This window comes from Mus musculus, chromosome 2, assembly GCF_000001635.26.
Source record: "Mus musculus strain C57BL/6J chromosome 2, GRCm38.p6 C57BL/6J".
NCBI classification, from domain to species: domain Eukaryota; kingdom Metazoa; phylum Chordata; class Mammalia; order Rodentia; family Muridae; genus Mus; species Mus musculus.
In genome coordinates this window covers 104,590,484-104,615,556 of record NC_000068.7, presented here as the reverse complement: position 1 = coordinate 104,615,556, position 25,073 = coordinate 104,590,484, and the positions used below count along the sequence as shown (strand labels likewise).

The 25,073-nt window shown below is 37.8% G+C and overlaps 1 protein-coding gene across 3 annotated transcripts in view; it reads right to left on the bottom strand.

Annotated features, from left to right (window-relative positions):
- The window catches only part of Cstf3 (cleavage stimulation factor, 3' pre-RNA, subunit 3), a 74,942-nt gene extending 49,869 nt beyond the window's left edge, over positions 1-25,073 (bottom strand). The window contains exons 1-3 of one of the 3 annotated variants that reach the window (NM_145529.3): positions 24,855-25,073; positions 6,585-6,686; positions 6,371-6,466 (exon numbers count right to left, since the gene is read on the bottom strand). In NM_145529.3, the coding sequence (NP_663504.1) occupies positions 6,371-6,466; positions 6,585-6,686; positions 24,855-24,881 (225 nt within the window). In that variant the 5' untranslated portion in view covers positions 24,882-25,073. Of the gene's footprint in view, positions 1-4,150; positions 6,687-24,854 lie in introns of those variants that run through there. The other 2 variants (NM_177253.4, NM_001037326.2) reach the window with 2 other exon arrangements.

Sequence of the window (25,073 nt, the reverse complement as noted above, 5' to 3'; positions counted from 1 at the left end):
CCTGGGCCTAAGAAAAGCGGGTGGATTTTTTTTTTTTTCCAACAAGGTGCAGCCAAGACAAACATTCACTATCTTTGCAAATGGCTGTGCATCCCAGTAGATGGAGCAGCAGCCATAGACTTTAACCTATTATACTAGCCAACTACTTGCTTCTTGCTAGGAATTTTCTAAGAGAAAACCAGTTCAGTAATACGCTTAAGAGTGCAGCTTTTTACTGAGGCATAGTAGCGTCTATGTCAGCATTTGGGAGGACAGGGAGGACTGTAGAGTCTGAGACCAGCCTGGGTTTCATAGTGACAGTCTCAGAATAGAATAGGACCACAGAGACAATAGAGTATAAAATTCCTTGTCATACAGGCATGGCAACCTGAGTTCAATCCCTGAAACAATCAGTGGGAGGGAGAGAACCAACTCCCAAGTTTTCTGATCTCTGAATGCTGTGGTACTCCACATATGCAATAATTAAAAACAAACTAGCCCACCTCAGTGTGGTAGACTATGCCTGTAATGGATTGAACTCAAGCGGCCAGGCTTGTGGGCGAGTGCCTACATCCTACCAGCTCAAAGTTCATTCAAAACATCACCATGTGGCCCAGGCCTGTAATCCCAGCATGCAAGAGTCTGAGATATCATGTCTTAAAGAGGGAAAACAGAAGGAAAGGGGGCATTACATGGCCCTTTTGCTTTTTAATAAAAGTCAACTGCTACATGTTCATAGTTATGGAACCTCGAAAAGTCTCCTGTGTGCTAAAATTATTTCTATTTCCAAATATGGAAGTTGAATAGACAATATTGTGAAACAACTGAACTGTTTTGTTTACTCATAGATAGCATATTGGGGTATCTCATCTCTAGGGATGGGAGGAACCCATATACCAAAATTATCCTCTATAATTAAAACACACACACACACACACACACACACACACACACACACACACGAGATGGCTCGGAGATTAAGAGCAACAAGAAGACATGAGTCTTGTTCCCAGAATCCACAGGGTAGCTCACAAAATTTGCAATATCTACAGAATATGATGGCTTGTTCTGACCTCTGGACACCAGGCATACACGATGCACAACATACATACACACATACATACATACAAAACAGTCATAATACATAAAGCCTAAATATTTTAAAAATAAGATTGATTTTATTTTCATTATGTGTATGTCTGTCTGTTTGGGGATTGTGTACACTTGAGTGCAGTTGACACTGGAATGCAAAAGAGATCACTGGATTCTCTGGGGCTGGAGTTACAGGCAGTTGTGAGTTTCCTGATGCAAGTACTAGAAACTAAACTCCTCAACCAGAGTCCCATCTGATATTAACTACTGAGCCATCCCAAAGGACTATGCCTACATTCTGAGTTAAAAAAAATTACATACTATGCTATTCCACAAAGGTGTAAATTCAGGCTAAAACACTAATATTTTCAGGAAAACTTCAAATTGAATGATCTGAGTTCTAGTTCAGTTAATTTTAGATCTGTACATATATCATAAATCTACTTAGTCCTTTTCTTAATTTTCAGATTCTTTTTGAGTATTTGACACAGGTCTTTTTCAATGTAGTCCAAACTAGGATGAAAATTACTAGCAGCTGTCTACTCTAGCACTTGTGACAATATGCCTACTTCAGCCACTTAAGTGCTGTGAATAATTCTGCTTTATAAGTTAAAAAACCCAGGACTGATGAGATGGCTCAGGGGGTAAACTTGCTTGGCATGGCTACCAGGTTTGACAATCTAAGTCTGATTCCTAGTCCCTACTGGTAGAAAGAGAATTGTCTAATGACCTTCACAGACAAGTAACGGCACATGTGTGAGCAGGCATACACACAGATAATATGAAATTAAAGTTGAAAGTTTTAAAGAACTTTAGCAGAATACTTTACCTAAAAACAAGAAATGGCTAAATGTCAGAGAAAAGAATCTTTCCTAGATGATACAAATTATAGGTTTTATTTAAAGAAACTATTATCTGAACTATTATCTTTCGCAAAGTTTTAGTATGAAAAGCCTGGATCACAGGAGAAAAAAACTATAGACTGCTAATAACAGTGACAACACTTAAACATGAGTGCTACACCAATGAGTGAGTAAAAGGAAAAAGATGCAATAAAACAAAAATAATTTGCTATTTGTAACAGTAAGTATGCAAATACTTCTTTCATTTGTAAAACAGTACTATAATTAACCAAAGCACTTTCAGATATCGGGTCACTGTTATGGTTGCAAGTAATTCCTATTATTTTTCTCTATATTTATGAATTTGTGAAACAATAGAATAAGAAGAGTTTTAGAGTAAAATCTGAATAATCACACAGACATGGACCAACATTTATTACAAACAGGAAAAGTAGATCTAAAGAGTACAGATTTTTAAATATAGGGCTATATAAAGCTGAATAGATACAAAACATTGTAATACAGTAATTTAAAGTGGTATGTAAAGGCATTAAAACAGAATCAAGAATGGAGAAGTTTATTTAAGTCATTCATGTTCCATCCTGGGTTCATTTCCATTTTCCAAGTAAGGTTATTTTGAGAAAAGTAAAATTATACTTTAAAACCTACTATTTATAGGAAAGAAAAAACAAGTATAGATCAAAGAACTCACATTTAAATCTTTAAATGAAAAGCCATCAACTCTCTACATGCTTTATTAAATCACAGCTTTCATAGACAGCAAGGTGCATCATTGCTATGACCAGCAGCATAACTTCTTCCTCCTTCAGCTACCAATGAGACCATCCTTCCGTTTGCAAAGTCTTATGAATGTGGCTCAATTCAAATTACTTGGAACAATAAAATATTGTACCTTACATGTTGTCACAGTGATCACCTAATTATGTGAGAAACTACAGAAACCACAAATAGGGAGAGAAATTTAAGGGAATATAGTAAAACTATGTCATGTTCCTCATTTCCGTAATAGCTTAAATTCCCAATAAGGTGGCTCTGTAAAGAGCACTGGGACTCGTCCTGGCTAAAAGACCCTAAAATACTGAACAAGAAAAAGCTGTATTTCTTAAGCTAAAAGAAGACTAGAATTCACTCAAGACATTATAGGCAAGTCAATAAAGATGCAGATACTCTAAAATGTTCCTTTTACATAAAAACTAGGCAGTCATATTTAGACACTGTTCCTGATAATTCACTATCATGTTATTTCTTGATTTTCTTCTAAAATCTTCTGAGATAGAAGTTACAAAAGGCAAAAGAAAAACAATGCATTTTGAGGACAAAAATGGTCCTAAATATTATATATCACAGTAAGATTATTAGTCTAATTTTCAAACTTTATAAAAATACTCAATTTGATTCTAAATGTCCACCCACTAGGAGAATTTACCTCCAATATTTTTAAACTGTAGCAAAACAGGAAAACAAACATGTAAGTAACAAATTAAAGATCCCACTGATGTAAAAACATGTATTTTACATCAATAAATGTATACAATACTGTCACTGATATGAGAAAAGCTTTTTTATAGCTATTTAGATATACTCTTTTTTTCCAAAGAATTTATTATTATAGATAAGAACACTGTTGCTGTCTTCAGACGCACCAGAATAGGGCTTCAGATATCATTACGGGTGGTTGTGAGCCACCATATGGTTGCTGGGATTTGAACTCAGGATCTCTGGAAGAGCAGTCAGTGCTCTTACCCACTGAGTCATCTTGCCAGCCCTCTTTTTTTTTTTTTCTTTTTTTCTTCCGAGACAGGGTTTCTCTGTATAGCCCTGGCTGTCCTGGAACTCACTCTGTAGACCAGGCTGGCCATGAACTCAGAAATCCGCCTGCCTCTGCCTCCCCAGTTTTGGGATTAAAGGTGGTGCACAACCACTGCCCGGCCTATTTAGATATACTCTTATTTTTAATTCACATTTCAAACTTGAAATAACTTTTAAACTGTTTTCTTTTGCTCTTTCTGTATTAAAACAGAATTTACAAGAAACTTCCATGGGAAGCATTTTTCCTAAAGAAGCATATTTACTAAAGATGTTTGTTCTAGTAGTTAAAAAAAAACAAAACAAACAACAACAACAACAAAAAACCCCTAATGTATTTAGCTAGAGATTAGTTTAGCAGAATTAAACAAACGTAATATCATAATTGCCACACCATGAAATACCGAGTTACAACAACGTATTAACAAAGCTTTATTTTCTTGAGTGTGCATACAGGATGTTATGAAACAGTATAGAATAGCATTATAAGTACTGTAAATAGGTTATATGTCTTCAACAAAAATAAAGGTCACACTGAGTGACATGATCAAAGAAAATTTTAGCTTCTTGTGTGGGTCAAAAGATAAATGTGAAAAGAAGAGTAAACCAGGAAAGAGAAAGACAGCTTAGGTATTTCTGAAACCAGCATTTAATTTAACATTGTAAATCCTAAACCAGAAATATAAAAAAAGCAAACACACATATATTTGGTATCATTTTTTTCTCAATAATAGTTTTTTTATACATACACATTTTTTGTGCTTGTATTTATACATACATACATATATGTGTGTGTATGTGTGTCTGAGTGTAAATAGCTGCAAACATTAAATAAACCAGGCAACTCCTCCTAGCAGCTCTGAACTGTTTTATGAAACAAACTGTTATTTCAATAACTTTCAGACCCTTGGAATAATGTCTACTTTCTCTCTCGCAATTCTTTTCAGAATACAGTTTGTATTTTATACTTAGGGAAGAAATGGGGATGGAAAAACAAACTTTTTTATGTTTATAATTACAGACATAAAACCTCACTGCCAGTTTCAGTTTGACTTAGCATCTGAATTTTGGAGAATTTCATAACTCAGAAGGTCCTACTTTGTTTTCCAAAAATAATTATCTTTCGATCATAATCATGCTTGATTCTTGTGAGTTTTAAATACAAACTATAATGTGTTTGTAAAGTCAAGATCAGGAGGTAAAACGAGTGCATGTGATTCAGGTTCTTGGTTTTATCAGGCAGTAGAAAGCAGCATTGTCTTCAGCATACTCAAGACAGGTCTACTGAGTTTCAAGCCCATCTACTTTGATGATTTAAATATACAGAGGAACAAAATGGTTCCAGAGGGTACCATAGATGAAACCATAAAGACATGGTTATGAGCCAAACTTCCAGACTCCTCCTAAGTTACAGTCTCATTCACACATACAAACACAAACATGCAAAACACACACACACACACACACACACACACACACACACACACACACACACACACAAATGTTCCTGCCCAGTAATTTCTGATCCCCCAAAATAACACAATCCAAACTACGTACAGCTTCAGTTGAGTACAGCTGAGCCTTTGTATAAATATGTGGCTGTTGTGACTACTCTGAGGATGCACCAAAGGTGATACTGTGCTAGTCTATTCAGTATCACTGATGATAGAGAGGCCCAAAAGAGATCCACAGAGCAAATTTCAGCTACAGTTAGAGCTGCAGAGTACTTATGTTGAGAATTTATATTACAAAATATTAAAAGTACTGCATAAATTAGTATAAATAAAAGAAATGTCATCATTTCCAGCTTAGTGTGGCTATTCCAACTATTTCTATTTCTCCCTTCTATTCCATTAATTTATAATCTGTGAGTGATTACTTAGTGCCAATTGACACTGGGACATTAACACTTTATTACAGCTTTGACTGTTAACTCCAGTCTTTAAAAAATAAGGTTTTGGGTTTTTTTTTCTTTAATCATTATCAAGAATGGGACATTACTCATTAACATAAACATGTCTGACTTCAAGTTAAAACAAACAAAAGGAAAGAGAAATCAGTATCATTGGGATACATTATGGTTAAAAAGTTTGAGTCATATTAGCTTATTCCTGTAGAATATAAGCTTTATCAAATATGGCAAAATTAAATTATTGAAGTCCTTAAACTGACAAACCATGCATTTCTCATAAAATTATAATGTGAAATAATTACTCTCCAAAATGTTTCATTTCACCAGACATTTATAATACTCTATAAAACTAAGCCAACATTTCTGTATTTTTGTATTAGTTTGTTATAGGAAAAGACAAATGAGTTCTAAATAAATGACACAGGAGGCAATAAATTGACACATGACAAGTAAATAAAAGGCTAAAGCACTCCAACACCATTGAAACTGTTTTAATGTTGTTGCAACTCCAAAATGCAACAATCATCAGCTTGTGAAAGACCCAAATTTCAAAGTCATTTTAATTACTCTTTCATACCTATTTTACAAAATAAAGGCAGAGACATTTAAATCCTCCTTGTCCTGATTATACTATGTTCCTAACTTCTTTTCTGTCACTATAGTGTAAGCTGTAATTGCCATCAGATGCTATATAAGAAAAAATAAATAAAATATTAACCTCTGCTTCAATGTACAGTTTCCAGAATCTGCCAGAACTGGGGAACTGGGCAACAAGGCGTTCGTAAGTCTTCCGTGCTTTGTCTATAGGTTGATTCTAAAATTGAAAACCAATAAACAGCATTTACAATGTTAGGAGTATAAAAATATTACTGCAGAACCAAGTAGTGTGATTGGACCCATAGAGAAGGAAATGTAATCCTATATCACTAAACCTGTGCCTCTCGAATGAGAATGCTCCAAGCATCAAGGTCATATGGATTTTCTTCTAATTTCTTTTCCGCTTTCTTCACCTTCTCTGGGACATATTCCGCTGCCTGAAGGGGGAAAAAGAAGAATAACAAACTGAAGTTACTGCTTTAGAAATTATATGTCCAATTAAGTCAAGAACAAGCACATCTATTCAATGTTAATGCAAAGTATTAGAATGTCATTTTATTTTATTTTTTTTTTTTAATAAAGATTTATTTATTTATTATATGTAAGTACACTGTAGCTGTCTTCAGACACACCAGAAGAGGGCGTCAGATCTCGTTACGGATGGTTGTGAGCCACCATGTGGTTGCTGGGATCTGAACTCCGGACCTTTGGAAGAGCAGTCGGGTGCTCTTACCCACTGAGCCACCTCACCAGCCCCTAGAATGTCATTTTAAAAAGAAGGCATTACGTGGACTATATGAACAGTATATTTTATCAGAAGTTACAGGTAGGCATGGTGGTACATGCCTTTAATCTCAGCACTGAAGAGGCAGAAATAGGAGGATCTCTTGAGGGAGATTAGCCTGGTCTACATAGCAAGTTCAAGGACAGCCAGAACTGCATAAAAAGAGTGAGTGATCATTTTTGTTCAAGGATACAACTTGTAGTTTGTTTATACAGCATAAAGAGAACTACACAAAAGAGATTAAGATGTAGCTTTATTTTTAGTGTCTGCCTAGCATGCGTGAAGTCTCAGGCACCACATATACTGGGTGTGATAGTACACACCAGTAATTCCAGCACTCAAGAGGTGGAAACAGGAAAAGCAGCAGAAAGCTATCCTTGATTGCACGAACTCTATGCCAGATTGTGCTATATGACACTGTCTTGGCTGTGTGTGTGTGTGTGTGTGTGTGTGTGTGTGTGTGTGTTACATATAAAGATGAATGCAATGAACAGAGAACTTAAAATATATTAAATCAGGCATAGATGTGTACATTTGTAATTGTAGCACATAAGAGGCTGAGGATAGAAGAGCATGAATTACAACCTGTCTTAAAAAGAAACTGATACTCATGTTGATCCCATTTAGATGGTGGTATTAGAGCCAAGTTAGGCATAGTGGTATATATATATATATGCCTTTGATCCCAGCACTTAGGAGGTACAAGAAGGTAGATGGTAAAGAATTCTAGGCTAGCTAGGGATACAAGGTGAGACCCTGTCTTAAAAACAAAACCAGAAAACAGTTCACAAGTTAAGATTGTTTGTTGCTCTTAGGGAGGACCTGAGCTCAGTTCTCAGAACCCACAAAGAATGACTCACAACTACTTATAACTTCATTTCTAGGATATAGGAAGCCCTCTGGCTTCTCTGAGCACCTTAAATATATGAGATACATGTAAACCTATGCAGATATACACATAAACATATCAAGTAAATCTTTAAAAACTTATACTCTCCAAACATCCCCATACTTCCCCACCCCAGTCCCCGGAGCCTTAATAACCAGGTCCTTACATATAGTTAGACAAGTATTTTACCACTTAATTTCATGTATCCCCAACTCTTCTCAGTCATTTAATAGGCTGGTTTTAGTTTCATTGCAGAAAATTTTCTTTGTGCTTTGAGTATAGTTTTCTGGTATTGTTAAAGAACTTGCCAAACATCTGAGGCCCTAAGTTCAAATCCTAGCATTGCACACTTGCGTGCCCACACCTCTTAAAAGAGGGGCACTAGAGTGATTCCTTAACAGTTAAGAGCATTTGCTGGTGTTCCAAAGGACCTGGGTTCAGACCTCAGCACACAAATGACAGTTCACAATTGTCTATAACTCTAGTTCCAAAGCACAGGCATAAAGTACATACATGGTGCACATGATATGAGCATGAAAAACACACTAAAAAAAGATATCTAAAAATGAACGAAAAAAGCAGCACCTAGTACCAAGCAGCATGAATACAAATACTATTTCACAAATTGTTTCAAATATTCCTACATACTAAAATGAAAAATTACACTCAAAAGAAATCTACAAATGCTAGCATAATCTCTGGATGCCCTGGAAATCAATATATAGACTAGGTTGGCTGGCCTTGAACTCACAGAGATCCACCTGCCTCTGCCAGGATTTAAGTGCTGGGATAAAGGGCATACGCCAATATATCTGGCACTGCTTCCTTTTATAAGTGAATTATTGAGAAATAATTCAGTCAAGCAACAATCTAGGAAAAAATTTAAAAGTCTTCCTTTTAGAATAAAATTGCCTGTGAGAAATAAACTCTCTTCTTAGAAATAAAATAGCCTTAACTACTGAAAGATATGAATTTACTTAGAAATAATTTTTATTTATATATTTTGTTTTTTGAGTCAGGATCTCACTCTGTAATCAGGCTGGCACTGAAAGCTGGTGAACCTCATGTCTCAGCCTCCAAAGCACTAAGATTACTGGTATGAGCCACCACACTGGCTTGAAGATATTCTAAGACTTCTGTAATCTAAATCAAAATTACCCTTTACTAATCTATAAGAGCTTTATGACTAGTGTTAAGAAAAGTAACTCCAGCCACATATTAAAACAACTAAAATTTGGTAATGGTAACAAATTAATCACTGAACCAATATGGCCCAAAACTATGGAAATATATGGAAAAACACTAATAGAGATAGCATTTTATATCAGAATGGTGATTTCCAGCAAATGTTAAAAAAAAAAAACAAAAAAGCTGGAATCCATTTTATCAAGATAAAGTCAAATTTCCACTTTTTTGTTCACCAAAATAGTTAATCTTTTTATATTATTTTTAAAAAGCCCCAAAAATAAAAACAAGGGTTAAAAATATTGCTTGTGATAAAAACATATGTTTAGATTTGCAAAACCCTGGGGTCCATCTTTAGTACACACACACAGAACTACACAATATTCTGAGATGCATCTTAAGTTTTTCATAAGCTTTTAAATAAAGTTAACTACATCAAGTTTTAAATTAGTATAAGAAAAACAACACACAGGCGGGCATGGGGTACATAACCTCAGAACTCAGAAGGCAAAGGCAAGAGGATCTTTGTAGGCTTTTGAGACCAGCCTGGTCTACAGGGCAAATTCCAAGCCAGTCAAGGATACAGTTAGACCTTGTCTCTAAAATGAAGTTTTCAGAAGGGCGGGTGTGGGAGGGGAGCACATATGAAAGGGCAGTAGCAGCCACTAAGCTTACTAGCATAAAGTCCAGTCAATAATGTGAAAGCCCACTGACTTAAAAAGAAAACAGAGAGAATGCAGCCAGGTAAATAGTTCAATAGCAGAGTGACTGCCTAGAGTAAAGAAAGCCTGTGTTCACCTGGAACCACTGATGGACAAAGGGCAAATAACTTTTTAAAAACCCAAAACAAATGAAATTTATTCAATGGGATAAATGAAATGTCATATAACTAACTAACACTGATATTCTGAAGCAGACCAAACTGACCAAAATCTAACAAGAATATCTGATGCTGATTTCTAGCAACTTAAACTACTATACAACAATATACAAGAAAACAGTCAGCTACTGGCCTAGTGGCTCATATATAAGACTAATAATTTAAATAGCCATGTCTGAATCAGTCAAATTATGAAATTTGGAGTCACTGAAAACAGTTAAGTATAAGTAGTAACACATTACAATCGCCATTTAGGCTGGCAGGGGGCACATATACATAACATATACTTATTAGGACACCATACCCTTAGAACTCTGAATTTTCACTATCCACGTGAGAAATATTTGCTCAATGCGAAGTATATTCTAGGTGTTATTTGAAGGAGTACCTGCACTTGACAAAGTAGAGAATTCTTTCAAAAGGTTTACTACTTGAAAAAACAATCAAAAAAAATTTAGAGGGGCATGGTGGCTCATAATTGCAATGTTAGAACGGAGGAGGTTAAAAAAATGACAATGCGCTCAAGGACAGCCTGTGCTACAAAGAAAGAATTTGCCTCAAAAAAACAACAAAACAAAACCAAGCAGGCTAGAAATGGCTCAGCAATTAAGAGCAACCGCTGCTTTCAGAGGACCCACATTCCAATCCTTCCGATCCTACACCTACAATCACATGCTTCCCAAATTCCTGTAACTCCAGCTCCAGGGGATCTGACAGTCTCTTCTGGCCTCCCTGGGAACATACCAGGCCACAAAACACATAAATATACACAAAGCAATTAAATAACCAAGAAGTGTTGTTTTGAGGTAACTTTAAAACAGTAATTACAGTCAGGCGTGGTTACACACACCTCTAATCCCCAGGACTTGGAAGGCAGATCTATTATAAGCCCCAGGCTTCAGAAGTAAGACCCCATCATGGGGAGTAGAGTGAACGGAAAATAAAAACAAAGACTGGAAGATTTAAAAAAAAAAAAAAAAAAAAAAGTTCCTAAATGGCCTCAAATCATGGGTTAAAAACAGCCTAAAAGTTGGTTCAGTGGTTAGGAGCTCTTGCAACTCTTACAATGGTTCAAATCCCAGCATCCGTATTGAGCCTCACAACAATTTGTAAGTCTACTTTCAGGAGATCCAATGCCTTCTTCTGATCTTCTTACGCACCAGGCATGCCCATAGTGCACAGAGATACATACACCCAGGCAAAACACCCATAACCACACAGCCACAAAAAACAAAACAAACAAAAACACTTAAAATTAAGTAAGAAGTAGGCACTAAGCAGGCTGGCAATATTGCAAACTTGATAACCTATGCTCAATACCTGGAACCCAGAAAAGTTGTCCTGACTTTTATGCACTCACAATTACATACCATTCACGAGCACCACACATACACACAATAATAATAATAATAATAATGATAATGATAATGATAATACTAAAGCACAAATAAAAGAAGGTTAAGGAAATGGTTGTTCAAAGTTTGTCCTGCTTTGCATTCATGAGGACTGGTGTTCAGACCCCAGCACTCACCTCAAAGGAATAGTTAGCTACTTACAACTAACTTCTTGTAACATTAAGCACAGGCATAGTGTGGCTTATGTGTCACACTATGGAACAAAGGAAAACTCCTGTTTCCTAGGATATGCAAAACAGAGACATGGTGTCATAGACATGACAAGTAAAGTCACAGGCCTTTGTGAGGAAGCTACAACTGTTTTTGCTAAATGGGCATAATCTACTTATCAAAACTGCTCTCTAAATAATTATGGTTTTGCCCAAATATTAGTGCTACTGCCAGGTTTGGTCAGAGAAGCTCCTGTTTGAATGAGCAGTAGTTAATTATCACAGACTCAATAGAGACTAAGGCTGCAACTACACAGCTCAACAAAAGAACATGTAGCCTTGAACATGTGGCAAGCACTTCAGAGACAGAAGCAGTTGCGTCTGAGTTTGAGGCCAGCCTGTTTACACAATTGAATTCCAGAACAGCCAGAACTCCATAGTGCAACCATGTCTCAAAAAAAAAAAAAAGTTCCAAATTCCAGCTTTTGTGTTCAGGCAACACTAGTGCCAAACAAGAAGGGTAGGAGCACTAAACTAAATAAATACAACAAAAGCTAAACTAAATCCCATAGCTCTATCCATCATTTAATTTTCTTTATGAATAACAACTTATATCACAGGTTGGCAAGATAACTCAGCAGGTTAGAGCACTGACTGCTCTTCTGAAGGTCCCGAGTTCAAACCCCAGCAACCACATGGTGGCTCACAACCACCCGTAATGAGATCAGACGCCCTCTTCTGGTGCATCTGAAGACAGCTACAGTGTATTTATAATAAATAAATCTTTCTGAGAGAGCGACTGGGGTTGACCTGAGCAAGCAGAGGTCCTATTCAATTCATCAACCACATGAAGGCTCACAATAATCTGTACAGCTACAGTGTACTCATATACATAAAATAAATACATTAAAAAAAAACAACGTATATTACAATTGACTACAAGAATGAAGGTTATAGTAAGTATATTATGCATTATATTAATTATCGGGTTTCATTATAAGTTATTTTTAGTAATAACTTTGTTGACATGAATCACATGCCATACAATCCACCCTTTTAAAAGTACATTGTTATTTTTTTTCTTTGTTTTGAGACAGCATTTTACTGTATAGCCCAGGCTATACAGTTCAAGACCCACCTACTTCTGCATCCCAAGGAGTACTCACTCTGCCTAGCCAAGATATACAAAGAGACTTCTTACAGATGTAGGCTTTCTCAATCAATGCTTATATTAGAAATTAAAAATGAATTTGAAATATTCAAAGTACTGACCTCAGAAGCCTGGTCTACAGTGTCAATTCCAGGACAGCCAGAGCTAACCAAAAACAAACAAACAAAAAAAACCCTGTCTTGAACCCCCCCTACTCCCGCCAAATCACTATGTATTTTATAAAAATGTACTTTTACAAGAAAAAGATGGCTGTGATTGTTTTATACACAGAACAATCAAATTTAGGTACTGTGCATGTCAGTAAAAACTCTACTACTGAGCTACTCCCCAACCAACAAATTATTTATCTGGGTGATCTTTTAAGCACCTGAGGGGCTGAAGAGATGGTTCGTTAAGAGTCCTGTCTGCTATTCCAGAAAACTTGGGTTCAGTTCCCAGCACGCGGGATGGTGACTCCTAACCATCTCTTAACTCCAGTTCCAGAGGATCCCATGCCTTCTTCTGGCTTCCAAGGGCACCAACACAGACATGGAACCAGCAAACATGCAGACAAAACACTCATAAACATAAAACATTTCTTTTGAAAGAAGGAAAGGAGATGGGTATTGCGACTTAGTAGTAGATAGAACATTTGTCTAGCAAGCTTAAAGCCCATGCTTGAGCCTCGGCTCTCAAGTAAGACAAGTATTTTTTTTTATTTTTTATTTTTTTTAATTTTTTTATTACATATTTTCCTCAATTACATTTCCAATGCTATCCCCAAAGTCCCCCATACCCTCCCCACTTCCCTCCCCACACATTCCCATTTTTTTTTTTGGCCCTGGCGTTCCCCTGTACTGGGGCATATAAAGTTTGCGTGTCCAATGGGTCTCTCTTTCCAGTGATGGCCGACTAGGCCATCTTTTGATACATATGCAGCTAGAGTCAAGAGCTCCGGGGTACTGGCTAGTTCATAATGTTGTTCCACCTATAGGGTTGCAGATCCCTTTAGCTCCTTGGGTATTGTCTCTAGCTCCTCCATTGGGAGCCTTGTGATCCATCCACTAGCTGACTGTGAGCATCCATTTCTGTGTTTGCTAGGCCCCGGCATAGTCTCACAAGAGACAGCTATATCTGGGTCCTTTCAGCAAATTCTTGCTAGTGTATGCAATGGTGTCAGCGTTTGGAAGCTGATTATGGGGTGGATCCCTGGATATGGCAGTCTCTAGATGGTCCATCCTTTTGACACAGCTCCAAACTTTGTTTCTGTAACCCCTTTAATGGTGTTTTGTTCCCAATTCTAAGGAGGGGCATGGTGTCCACACTTCAGTCTTCATTCTTCTTGAGTTTCATGTGTTTAGCAAATTGTATCTTATATCTTGGGTATCCTAAGTTTTGGGCTAATATCCACTTATCAGTGAGTACATATTGTGTGAGTTCCTTTGTGATTGTGTTACCTCACTCAGGATGATGCCCTCCAGGTCCATCCATTTGGCTAGGAATTTCATAAATTCATTCTTTTTAATAGCTGAGTAGTACTCCATTGTGTAAATGTACCACATTTTCTGTATCCATTCCTCTGTTGAGGGGCATCTGGGTTCTTTCCAGCTTCTGGCTATTATAAATAAGGCTGCTATGAACATAGTGGAGCATGTGTCCTTCTTACCGGTTGGGACATCTGGATATATGCCCAGGAGAGGTATTGCTGGATCCTCCGGTAGTACTATGTCCAATTTTCTGAGGAACCGCCAGACGGATTTCCAGAGTGGTTGTACAAGCTTGCAATCCCACCAACAATGGAGGAGTGTTCCTCTTTCTCCACATCCTCGCCAGCATCTGCTGTCACCTGAATTTTTGATCTTAGCCATTCTGACTGGAGTGAGATGGAATCTCAGGGTTGTTTTGATTTGCATTTCCCTGATGATTAAGGATGCTGAACATTTTTTCAGGTGCTTCTCTGGCATTTGGTATTCCTCAAGTGAGAATTCTTTGTTCAGTTCTGAGCCCCATTTTTTAATGGGGTTATTTGATTTTCTGGAGTCCACCTTCTTGAGTTCTTTATATATATAGGATATTAGTCCCCTATCTGATTTAAAAAAACATGTCTTGGGCTGGTGAGATGGCTTATTGGTTAAGAGCACCGACTGCTCTTCCAAAAGTCCTGAGTTCAAATCCCAGCAACCACATGGTGGCTCACAACCATCCGTAACGAAATCTGATGTCCTCTTCTGGAGCGTCTGAAGACAGCTACCGTGTACTTACATATAATTAATTAATTAATTAAAAAACCATGTCTTAATTTATCTTTATTTATGCATATAGATGCTTTCCTTATATGTATTCATGTCTATGTACTGTGTGCATACATCACCCACAGAGGTAAGATGAGGGCATCAGTTCCTCTGGAACTGAAGTTACTGGTGGTTGTTAATTGACATATAGATGCTGAAGGTAACTTGGGGCTGGAGAGATGGCTCAGAAGTTAAGAGCACCGACTGCTCTTCCGAAGGTCCTGAGTTCAAATCCCAGCAACCACATGGTGGCTCACAACCATCTGTAACTCCCTCTTCTGAAGTGTCTGAAGACAGCTACAGTGTACTTACATATATTAAATAAATAAATCTTAAAAAAAAATAAAAAGAATAACTCAGTGCTAAAGCATTTGCCTATGAATGAGGATCTGGGTTTAATTCCCAGCATCATAAAAACAAAAATAAATGAAAATATGCAATTTTTCTGTTTGTACTAGGGAGGTAAAAGAGACAGGAGGACAGAGTTTTTCTCCAAAAAATTATTCAGGGTAAACTGGAGGGGCTGATACATAGGGGGTCTAAGTGAAAAGTGAAATAGAAATTAATTTAGGCAAGCAAATGGGCTCACACCTGTACCCTAACACTTGGGAGACTGAGCAACTCAAAGGCCAGCCTGGGCTATATGTGTACACACAATTTAAAAGAGTGTGAGGCTGGAGAGAAGATCCTGAGTTCAATTCCCAGCAACCACATGGTGGCTCCCAACCATCTGTAATGGGATCTGAAAACAAGAGACTGGCTTCATCTAAGTAATACATATCAAAAATGGGGGGGGGAGCTGTAGAGATGGCTCAGTGGTTAAGAACACTTACTGTTCTTGCATAAGTCCTAAGTTCAATTCCCAGAACCCATGTCAGGCATTTCACTCCAGCTTTAGAGGGATCTGATGGCTAACATCTGAAAGCACTTGTACTAATATACACAACACACATACATATCATTAAAAAGCATTTTAAAGCCGCACACATGACTTTAATCCCAGCACTCGGGAGGCAGAGGCAGGCAGATTTCTGAGCTCGAGGCCAGCCTGGTCTACAAAATGAGTTCCAGGACAGCCAGGGCTATACAGAGAAACCCTGTCTCGAAAAAAACAAACAAACAAACAAAAGCTTTAAAAAATATAAATGATCCAGGCATAGTGGCACAAGCCATTATTTAATCCCAGTACCTGAGAAACAGAGGCAAGTAGATCTCTGTAAATTTCAGGATAGGATAGACAGGGAGAGCTACATAGAGACCCTTCTCTCTCTCTCTCTCTCTCTCTCTCTCTATATATATATATATATATATATATATACACACACACATATATATATATATTTTTTTTTTTTAAAAGAGGATATCGGTTTTTAGAAGGGATGGGGACTTAAGGAGTTAAACCTATGCTTGGAAAATAAACTCTTTTCCATGGCCTACTAAACAAGCAGAGATGAACCACAATTCTCATAAAGTATTTTCCATTATTGAATGTATTAACTATAATTTAGGGAGAGTTAAGAAGGAAAATCAGTAAAATACTATTCATATACTTTGTAGTTTTACTACTCATTTTTATCAAGTATATACTTAAAAGCAATTAATTGCTGGGCATGGTGGTTCAACTTGTATCCCAGCACTTCAGAAGCTGAAGCTAAAAACCTGAATTCAAGACCAGCTGGTTCTATACTGAGACTATCATAGAGTGTGAGCTAGTGAATAAATTTAAGGTAATAATCCTCCTCCCTAAAATTCTGAGGTTTTCAAGCTTCAATTTACTTAAAATCACTTCAAGTACATGCTTTCTTTCTTTTTTAAAAAAAGATTTATTTATTTGTTTTATGTATATGAAAACACTGTAGTTATCTTAGAACACATCAGAAGAGGGCATCAGATCTCATTATTACAGATGGTTGTGAGCCACTATGTGGTTGCTGGGAATTGAACTCAGGACCCCTGGAAGAGCAGCCAGTGCTCTTAACTGCTGAGCCATCTCTCCAGCCCATTTCTCTTTTTAGTAGCTATTTTAAGTAAAAAATTTCAGTCTATCAATAGAATCAGAGATAGCAATCTGAAAACTGTCACACAGACACCTGTATTTTCATAAAGCACATAAAAAATTGACAAAAATGACTCCCTAACTCAACTATAAGAAACAGTATATGGTATAGTATTTAAACCAATGTCACATATCAAAAAGGACTCTATAATGATGTTGAAAAATTCCACTTTTGAGTTTAGTGACATCTTGATCATTAGTTTCAATGCTGGTGTTCAAAGTGATGCTGGCTAGTGTAAACAGAGGTCTAGCACATATAACAACACATAGTACAATAGAACAACTGGGTTGCTGCCTTAAATACTTAGATATATTTTTAATCAAAATAGCACAGAATAACACATACTCATTTGTTTTTAGTATTTAAAAAACAAAACAAAACAAAACAAAACCCTCAAAGTATGGTGGTAGCACAGACCTTTAATGCTATATTCAGAGGCAGAGGCAGGCCAATCTGTGAGTTCCTGGCTGGTCTGGTCTACAGGGCAATTTCAAGGACAGCCACAGCTACCAAGAAGCACGGTCTTGAAAACCCAAAAATCAGCCAATCAAACAACAACAAAAAGAAACAAAAAAACTGAAAAAGTAAGGAGTAACCAAACATGGTGCATGCTCAGGAGGCAAAAGCAGGAGGATTACAATGTCTTGGTCTTGTAGTGAATTCCAGGCCACCACCCAGAGCTACAAAGTGAGACTGTCTCAAACAAACAAAATACTAAGGTGTGAACCTGGTATGGTATTGCATACCTTTAATATAAGTACTATAAAGGCAGTGGCAGGTGCATCTCTGCAGTCTGCTGGGGCTACAAAGTTAGACCCTGTCTTAGAAAGCTGAGACAAGAAAATCAGGAGTTTCTGGGCAACATCAGCTACATAGCCAGACCATGTCAAAAAGTTTAGTATACAACAGTATTATTCAAGCATGGTGGTTCATGCCTATAACAGTACTTAGGAGACTGAGTGAGGCAGAACTGCTCTGAGATTGTGACTAGCCTAAACTACACAGTTTATTCTATGGCAATCCAGGTTACAGAGTAAGACCCTGTCTCACCAACAAGACAGAATGCATGACTAGTGTGTCTGAGACCCTGAGTTCTACCCCTAACACAATGGAAAACACCAACCAGTATGCCCCATTAGGCCAGGAAGCAGCTTCCGTTCTCTTTCTACTTTCCCCTTCCCCATAGATTTTTGGATCCCCACCTGGATTCCAAACTTAATGCCTAGTATTCCAGGCAAGTACTCTAACATACTCTAACAGCAATGCTCCTTACTGCATCATTTGCTCTTGCACACTTTATTTTTCACTGTTTTGTTCAATTGTGCCCTTTAGAGCAACAAGTTAATAGGATTCTGCCATTAGCCATTAACTTACACCAGTGAACTCCTAGGTATTATATGTATATATGTATACATATATTCCTATCTCAAAACCCCATGATGTAACATATAGCTTGTGTAAGCATGTTCACTGTACAATGTTCAATATAATGACAAAAATCAACTCAGGGACATCATAAAACATAACTACTATCTATTCTATTGGTTCTAAATACTTTTCCAAATATCATGAGTCTAAAAAATATAAGGTAGTACCAAACCCAAATGATCCTTACTGAATTTTTGCTAAAATAGTAAGAAAACTGCACAGTACATATTTGAAGTCATTTCTCTCTGCAACCTTCTTCCAAAAACATTGTCTACACAGTAAGTTCCAGGCCTATCAGGAATATATAGAAAGATTCTGCCTCAAAAGAAAAATAAATAGCCAGACAGTGGTGACACATGCCTTTAATTCCAGCACTTTTGATGGGGAGGTGAGGGGAGGGGAGGGGAGGGGAGGGGAGGGGAGGGGAGGGGAGGGGAGGGGCGGGAAAAGACACGCAAACAAAAAAAGCAAAAACTTAACCTTTTGGAATTTGACCATCAAGGCTCTTTCAAACAAAAGTAGCCAAGCTATTAGTTCACTAGATTAAGAGGAACATTAGAAAATTAGATTAAAGAATCTACATCTTGACATTCTAATTTTATTCAATATTTACAGAATTAAATTCTCAAATCAAAAATAGCTTAAATAGCTGGGTAAGGTAGCATATACTTGAAATTCCAGTACTCAATGCCCAAGAGTTCCAGGCTAGCCTCGACTATAAAGACACCCTATAACTAAATTAAAAAAAAAAAAAAAAAAAGTAAAACCTCCCTGATCCCCTTTTAGAGTTTTTCCCATACAACTGCCAATTGCCCAGACAAAATGACCCAAATTTACAATTGGGTTCTGTCTTAAGGGAAAAATGCAGCTATGGGATATAGTAAAAAAGCTTAAAACAATGAACTGGCTTTTAGCAACAGTAAAACATAAAAACACCTGAACACTGATTTTTGCCATTCTACCTAGTATATATTTTCCTTTATATTCAGAAAGAGCAGATACAATCCCTATTAAGTTCCTTTGTGCAGGCCGGGCGTAGTGGCGCACGCACGACTTTAATCCCAGCACAGGCAGGCGGATTTCTGAGTTTGAGGCCAGCCTGGTCTACAAAGTGAGTTCCAGGACAGCCAGGGCTACACAGAGAAACCCTGTCTTGAAAAAAACAAAAAAACAAAACAAAAAAAGAAAAAGAAAAAAAGTTCCTTTTTGCTGTAACTCTAAAAAGTAAACAAACAAACAAACAAAAAACAGAACAAAGGACAGATCTAGTACCCTTAGAAACAATTACTGCCAAATAAAGTAGAAGTCTGGTTTTCCTAAATATTAAAATCAAACCAATTTACCTACTCAAAATTGTTTTACACCAAAAATCATTTAAAACAAGAGGAACACAGAAAGGTTATAACGGAGAAATTTTATTATACATATAAAAATAACTGGGTCCAAAAAATATACTACCCAACATATTTATATTTCATTATCCTGCTTTCTTCCCAATCTTCTCCCCTCATATCTACCCTGACTTTTACATTATTTGGTAACACTGTTACTTTTAAACAGATTCTAAGTACTAATAAAATAAACTAGGTTTCGGATAATACTGTAAAGATTTTTCAACCTTCTTCTCATTAAGAAGTGTACCACATTATATTTTTCCTGTTTTCTCTAGCCTCTGCAAGCTATTTTTCACTAGCAGAAAAACACTGACTCATGACTCCTCTGGTTAAAAAAGACAGGCAGAAGCAGGAGTCCCACCACAAGTTCCAAATCAGCTTGGTCTATATGGCAGGCACACACACACACACACACACACACACCCCTCAAAAGAAACAGAACAGTCACAAAACGATGCTTTTCTTATTCTTCCTTTTTTTTTTTTTTTCTGAGAAAGACTTGCTGTATAGTTCAGACTATAGCCTCCACCCCAAGTTCCTCCTTCTTCAGTCTCTTAAATGCTAGGATCACAGCTTGTCTCTTAGTAGTCTTCAGTTCTATTTAGGTTTTTCTCACCTATAATTAAGGGTCATTTAAAAAAATGTTTTCATTTATGTGCATGAGATGTGTACAAGTGCCCAAGGAGACCAAGAGAACATTGGATCCCCTGGGGTTGGAGTTACAGGTACTTGTGAGCCTCCTTATGTAAGCATTAAGAACTGACTCCAGTCTTCTAAATTATAGAGAGCCCTCTTACCCAGCGAACCATCCTTCCAGTAATATGAAGTCATTTTAGTATTTAATTTCTCCAGATTTTCACTGGCCATTGTTTTAAACACTAAGAACTGTTCAGCCAATTCACATTTTAAAACCCATTACACTTTTAAAGTATCATGTAATTACTACTTCAGCTAAAGTTATATAATATAACACAGCAACTGAGATTTACTTCAATGCAATGAGGGCAAAGGAAAAGCTCTATGATAAATACACTACACTTTACTTCCTTCCTTCCTTCCTTCCTTCCTTCCCATGTAAAATCTGTAGTGGGACTAAGAGGCTGGGGGTATGATTCAGTGGTTACGAGCTCTTGCAAAGGACCCAGGTTTAGTTCCCAATACCCAAATGGTAGCTCACAATTGTAACTCCATTTCTAGGGGATCAAAAAGCCCCTTCTAAGGTCTTGGAGTACACGTGATACATATACAAAAATGAAAAACACATTAAAAAAAAAAAGCCAGGTAACACATCCCCCTGTAAACCTAGTACCCAGGAGGCAGAGGCAGGAGGATGGTATTTGTCAACTGATGGTTCCTGAGGACAGTATCAAAACAGGTTACTAATAGGGAAAAACAGTCCAATGAAGACATGTGGCAATCATCACAACAACCAAGGAAGCAAACATTATCTATCATTGGTAGTGGTATAATCAGAAAAAGTGCTTCCTTGTCTTTGTTTGCTTTGTAGACAGAATTCCATTTTTTAAATGGGGTTGGAGAAAGGGCTCATCAGTTAAAAGAGTGAATATTGCCCTTCCAGAGGGCCAAGTTTGGTTCCTAGCATCTACACTGGCTTACAAGTATCTGTATCCAGCTCCAGGGGGATCAGACTTCATGGGTCTCCATGATCCACAACGGTCTCCTACCCTCTCTGTCTCAACCTGAGTTCTGGGAATACAGAACTATATGCTACCACACATGAACTTTTGTGCTAGCAAAAAATGACACAGTAAAGGTCATCAAGCCTTAGTTCAATCTCTAGGACCTACAGAGTGGAAGGAGAAAACCTACTTTCAAAGGTTATCCCTCTGAGCTCCACAAGTCCAAGCACACGAGCCCTCACATACACACTCACACTCTCTCACATACATCCATTTACAAGAGTATTTAAATGACTTGTACTATATTCTATCCAGGAATTAACCTTTCAAAACTACTAAAATGGAGAATAGACCTAACTATACATTCTCTGAGAAATAGAGTAAAAGATATATTAAATAGCACCATCAAAAATTCCCCTAACAAAATCCCAAAATGATAACTGTCTTTTCGAACAGACAACATAGGTGAGAAGGTACAGTCTAACAGATTGTTTATGAGATAAGCAATTACATAAATACAGGATTCAGTGGTTTACCTAGATTATATTTTGATGTTTGGTTGTTTTTTGTTTTGTCTTGTTTTTGAGACAAAGTCTTTTATAGCTCATACAGTCTTTAAACTTACTATGTAGCCAACAATAACTCCAAACTTATGATCCTCTAGCCTCTAACTCCTTGAGTGCAGGTATTACAGGTCTTTTGTCAAAGCCTGGCTTAATTAGTGCTTAGGAACTTAGGTTGGATTCCAGAGCCTTGTGCGTGTGACACAAGCACTCTTACCAACTGTGCAACATCCATAGCCCTATAAATCACACTCTTGAGGCAATGGCAAATCTGAATATGGACATGTTAGAAATACATCATTATTGAGCCAGGTGCACTGGAAAGAACCTATGATCAGTACTTGGGAGGTTGAAGTTCAAGGTCATTTATCAGCTACAAACTGAGCCAGTTTGCCCTCAAAGTATACAAGACCCTATCTCAAAAAAATAATACAGAAGCCAGGATAGGTTCCATATGCCTTTAATCCCAGCACTTGGGAAGCAGAGCCAGGCAGATCTCTGAGTTGGAGGTTTGCCTGATCTTCCAAGAGCTGTTATACAACAACATCAACAAAAGCAATCCCCCTCACTCCCCAATAAGGCATTACTAGATTTTGAGTAGGATAATGGTATGGTAGTTACATAAAAGCATTAATGTCATTATATAAAAGAATGTTGAAATAGTTTGGACTGAAATGTGATAAGTCAACTTTCAAAGAAATGTGTATGGAGAAAGAAAATATGTCAAGGTTAGAGGTATATGTCAATAGTAGAGCTTGCCTAATATGAGGAAGTTCCTAGCTTTTAAGCCACAAGAAATATGTGTATGAATACATACTTGCAATACTATATATATATATATATATATATATATATATATATATACACTCGTGTGTGTGTGTGTGTGTGTGTGTGTGTGAGAGAGAGAGAGAGACAAAACCTGTAACCCTGAGAGAGAGAGAGAGAGAGAGAGACAGACAGACAGACAGACAAAACCTGTAACCCTGCTGGATTTGGTGAAAATTATAATGAGTGTTCATGAGTTTTCCCTTCAACTTTTGTTGTAAACTGCACAATAAAATTCAAAGGAGGAATGCCTGTTACAGATGCTGAAGCTGAAAGATTGCAATGAGTTCAAGACCTGCCTGAGTTGCACAGTACTCCTAGATTAAAAAAGAAAAAAAAAAGGCTAGATGTGCATGTACCATCTTTACTCCTAGCACTCAGCAAGGCAGAGGTTCAAAGCCAGACTGGTCTATGTAGCAAGTTCCATGCCAGCCAGGCCTACATAGGGGCAACTGTCAAAATAAAAGGGGTTTGGAGAATGGAGGTTTATAAAGTCTCATCACAGTTCTCATAGAAAACATCACACACTGTGTTACTAAGGCTTTTAACTCAGTGGTTGATTGCTTCCCTGCATGCATAAGGCCCGGGGTTCAACCTCTAGCTGGGGTGGAGCAGGATGACCCACAACAAAAACTAAAACCCGCATAGTTCTAAAACAAAAGCATGGCAAATTTTTGTCTTTACAAATTTATATAAAACAGTGAATTTCAGACACATCCAATGAAACCTCAACACCACTCCTTCACTTTCAGAAAATAAAAATGCCAGCCCGGTAAGAGTAGAGTAAAATAAACAGTTTTAGAAAAATAGTTCAAAGACACTGCATTCGTGGGCACCCTGACTTTAGATAAAATGCAAAAGCACTGCCAAGACTTGGAATTAAATTGGTCCTCAAGCGTTTCAGTCACCAAAGTAATTAAGTTCTAATTTGCCTACACTTCATTAACATACAGTCCTATTTTACCTCATCTGTCAACCTCCAATAATTTCTATTTTATTAGCTGGGGATTTGGGAAAAAGAAAAGAAATAAAAATACAAGCGTATTTCATTGCTATAGCAATAAGAAATTTAGGACTTTGTTTTCTTTTAAAACTAAATATACGTGGATCAAGATCAAAACACACACCTTTCAAAAACTCAGTTTTGTTTTTTACAGTAAAAGCCAAACACTAGCCTACAAAATTTAGGATATAAAAGAGCAAAAGAACCAAACATGGAGATGGACGCCTGGAGGCCAAGGAAGCAATCCTGTCAGAAGGTCCTGCCTAGTCAGGGCTACACTGTGAAAACCTATCCAAAACAAACAAACAGCCAAACAGCAAAAGGGTGAGATCTCCTATCTAAAAGTCCCATTTGTAAAATACTTATGTATCATTCATATCTAACCATCCAAACAGATGGTGCCTACAGTGACTAAAGCACATTTCGAGTTTTCAGTTTACCAAATTCTGCAATGTTTGCGTGGTCGTAAAAGCAAAAATAAAGTGTTCCTAAACGAGAGGGGAAGAAAGCGAATCCACAAAATTCCCCCAAAGCTCGGAAGAGCCGTGGCTCTTTTTACCTTCGCTCTCTCGGGGGCCGAATTTTCCAGACTGATTTCGTTATTTCTGGGGACAGAGGACTGGGGGGCAGACGAGGAAAACACTGCCAGCGCAGATACACGTTAGAACAATCTGGGACTACCGGAACACTAAAGTGGTATGAAATACACCGTCCCGACCGAAGAAACTGCAATGGCCAGGGCGAAGCGACGTCTCTGCCATTGTCTAAGTCCCATACTTATTCGTACGAACGCCACAGAGAAGCCCAAACCTGGGAGACTTCGGGGGATGCGCTCCCGATCCCCGGGCTCACTAGCTCTTCAGGGCCCTTGCTCACGCGAACGGGGTGCTCGCACCCACAGGGCTAGAGAGAGAAGAGGTCGCCACGAGGCCCCACCGCTCCCGTTCCTCACCTGCTCCGCGGCTGCGTCTCCTGACATGGCCTCGGGGGACTACAACGTACGCACCAGCCGGCAAAGGGAAGCTAGAAAAGGAAAATTAAACTAAAGGCAAACCCCACCAAAACCAGGAACACTACCCCTGTCCCTCAGAGCCAAAGCCGCCGCCAAATCCGCTGCCGCCGCCGCCGCCGCCGCCGCCCACTCAGATTTGAATTAAAATGGCTGCGCCCC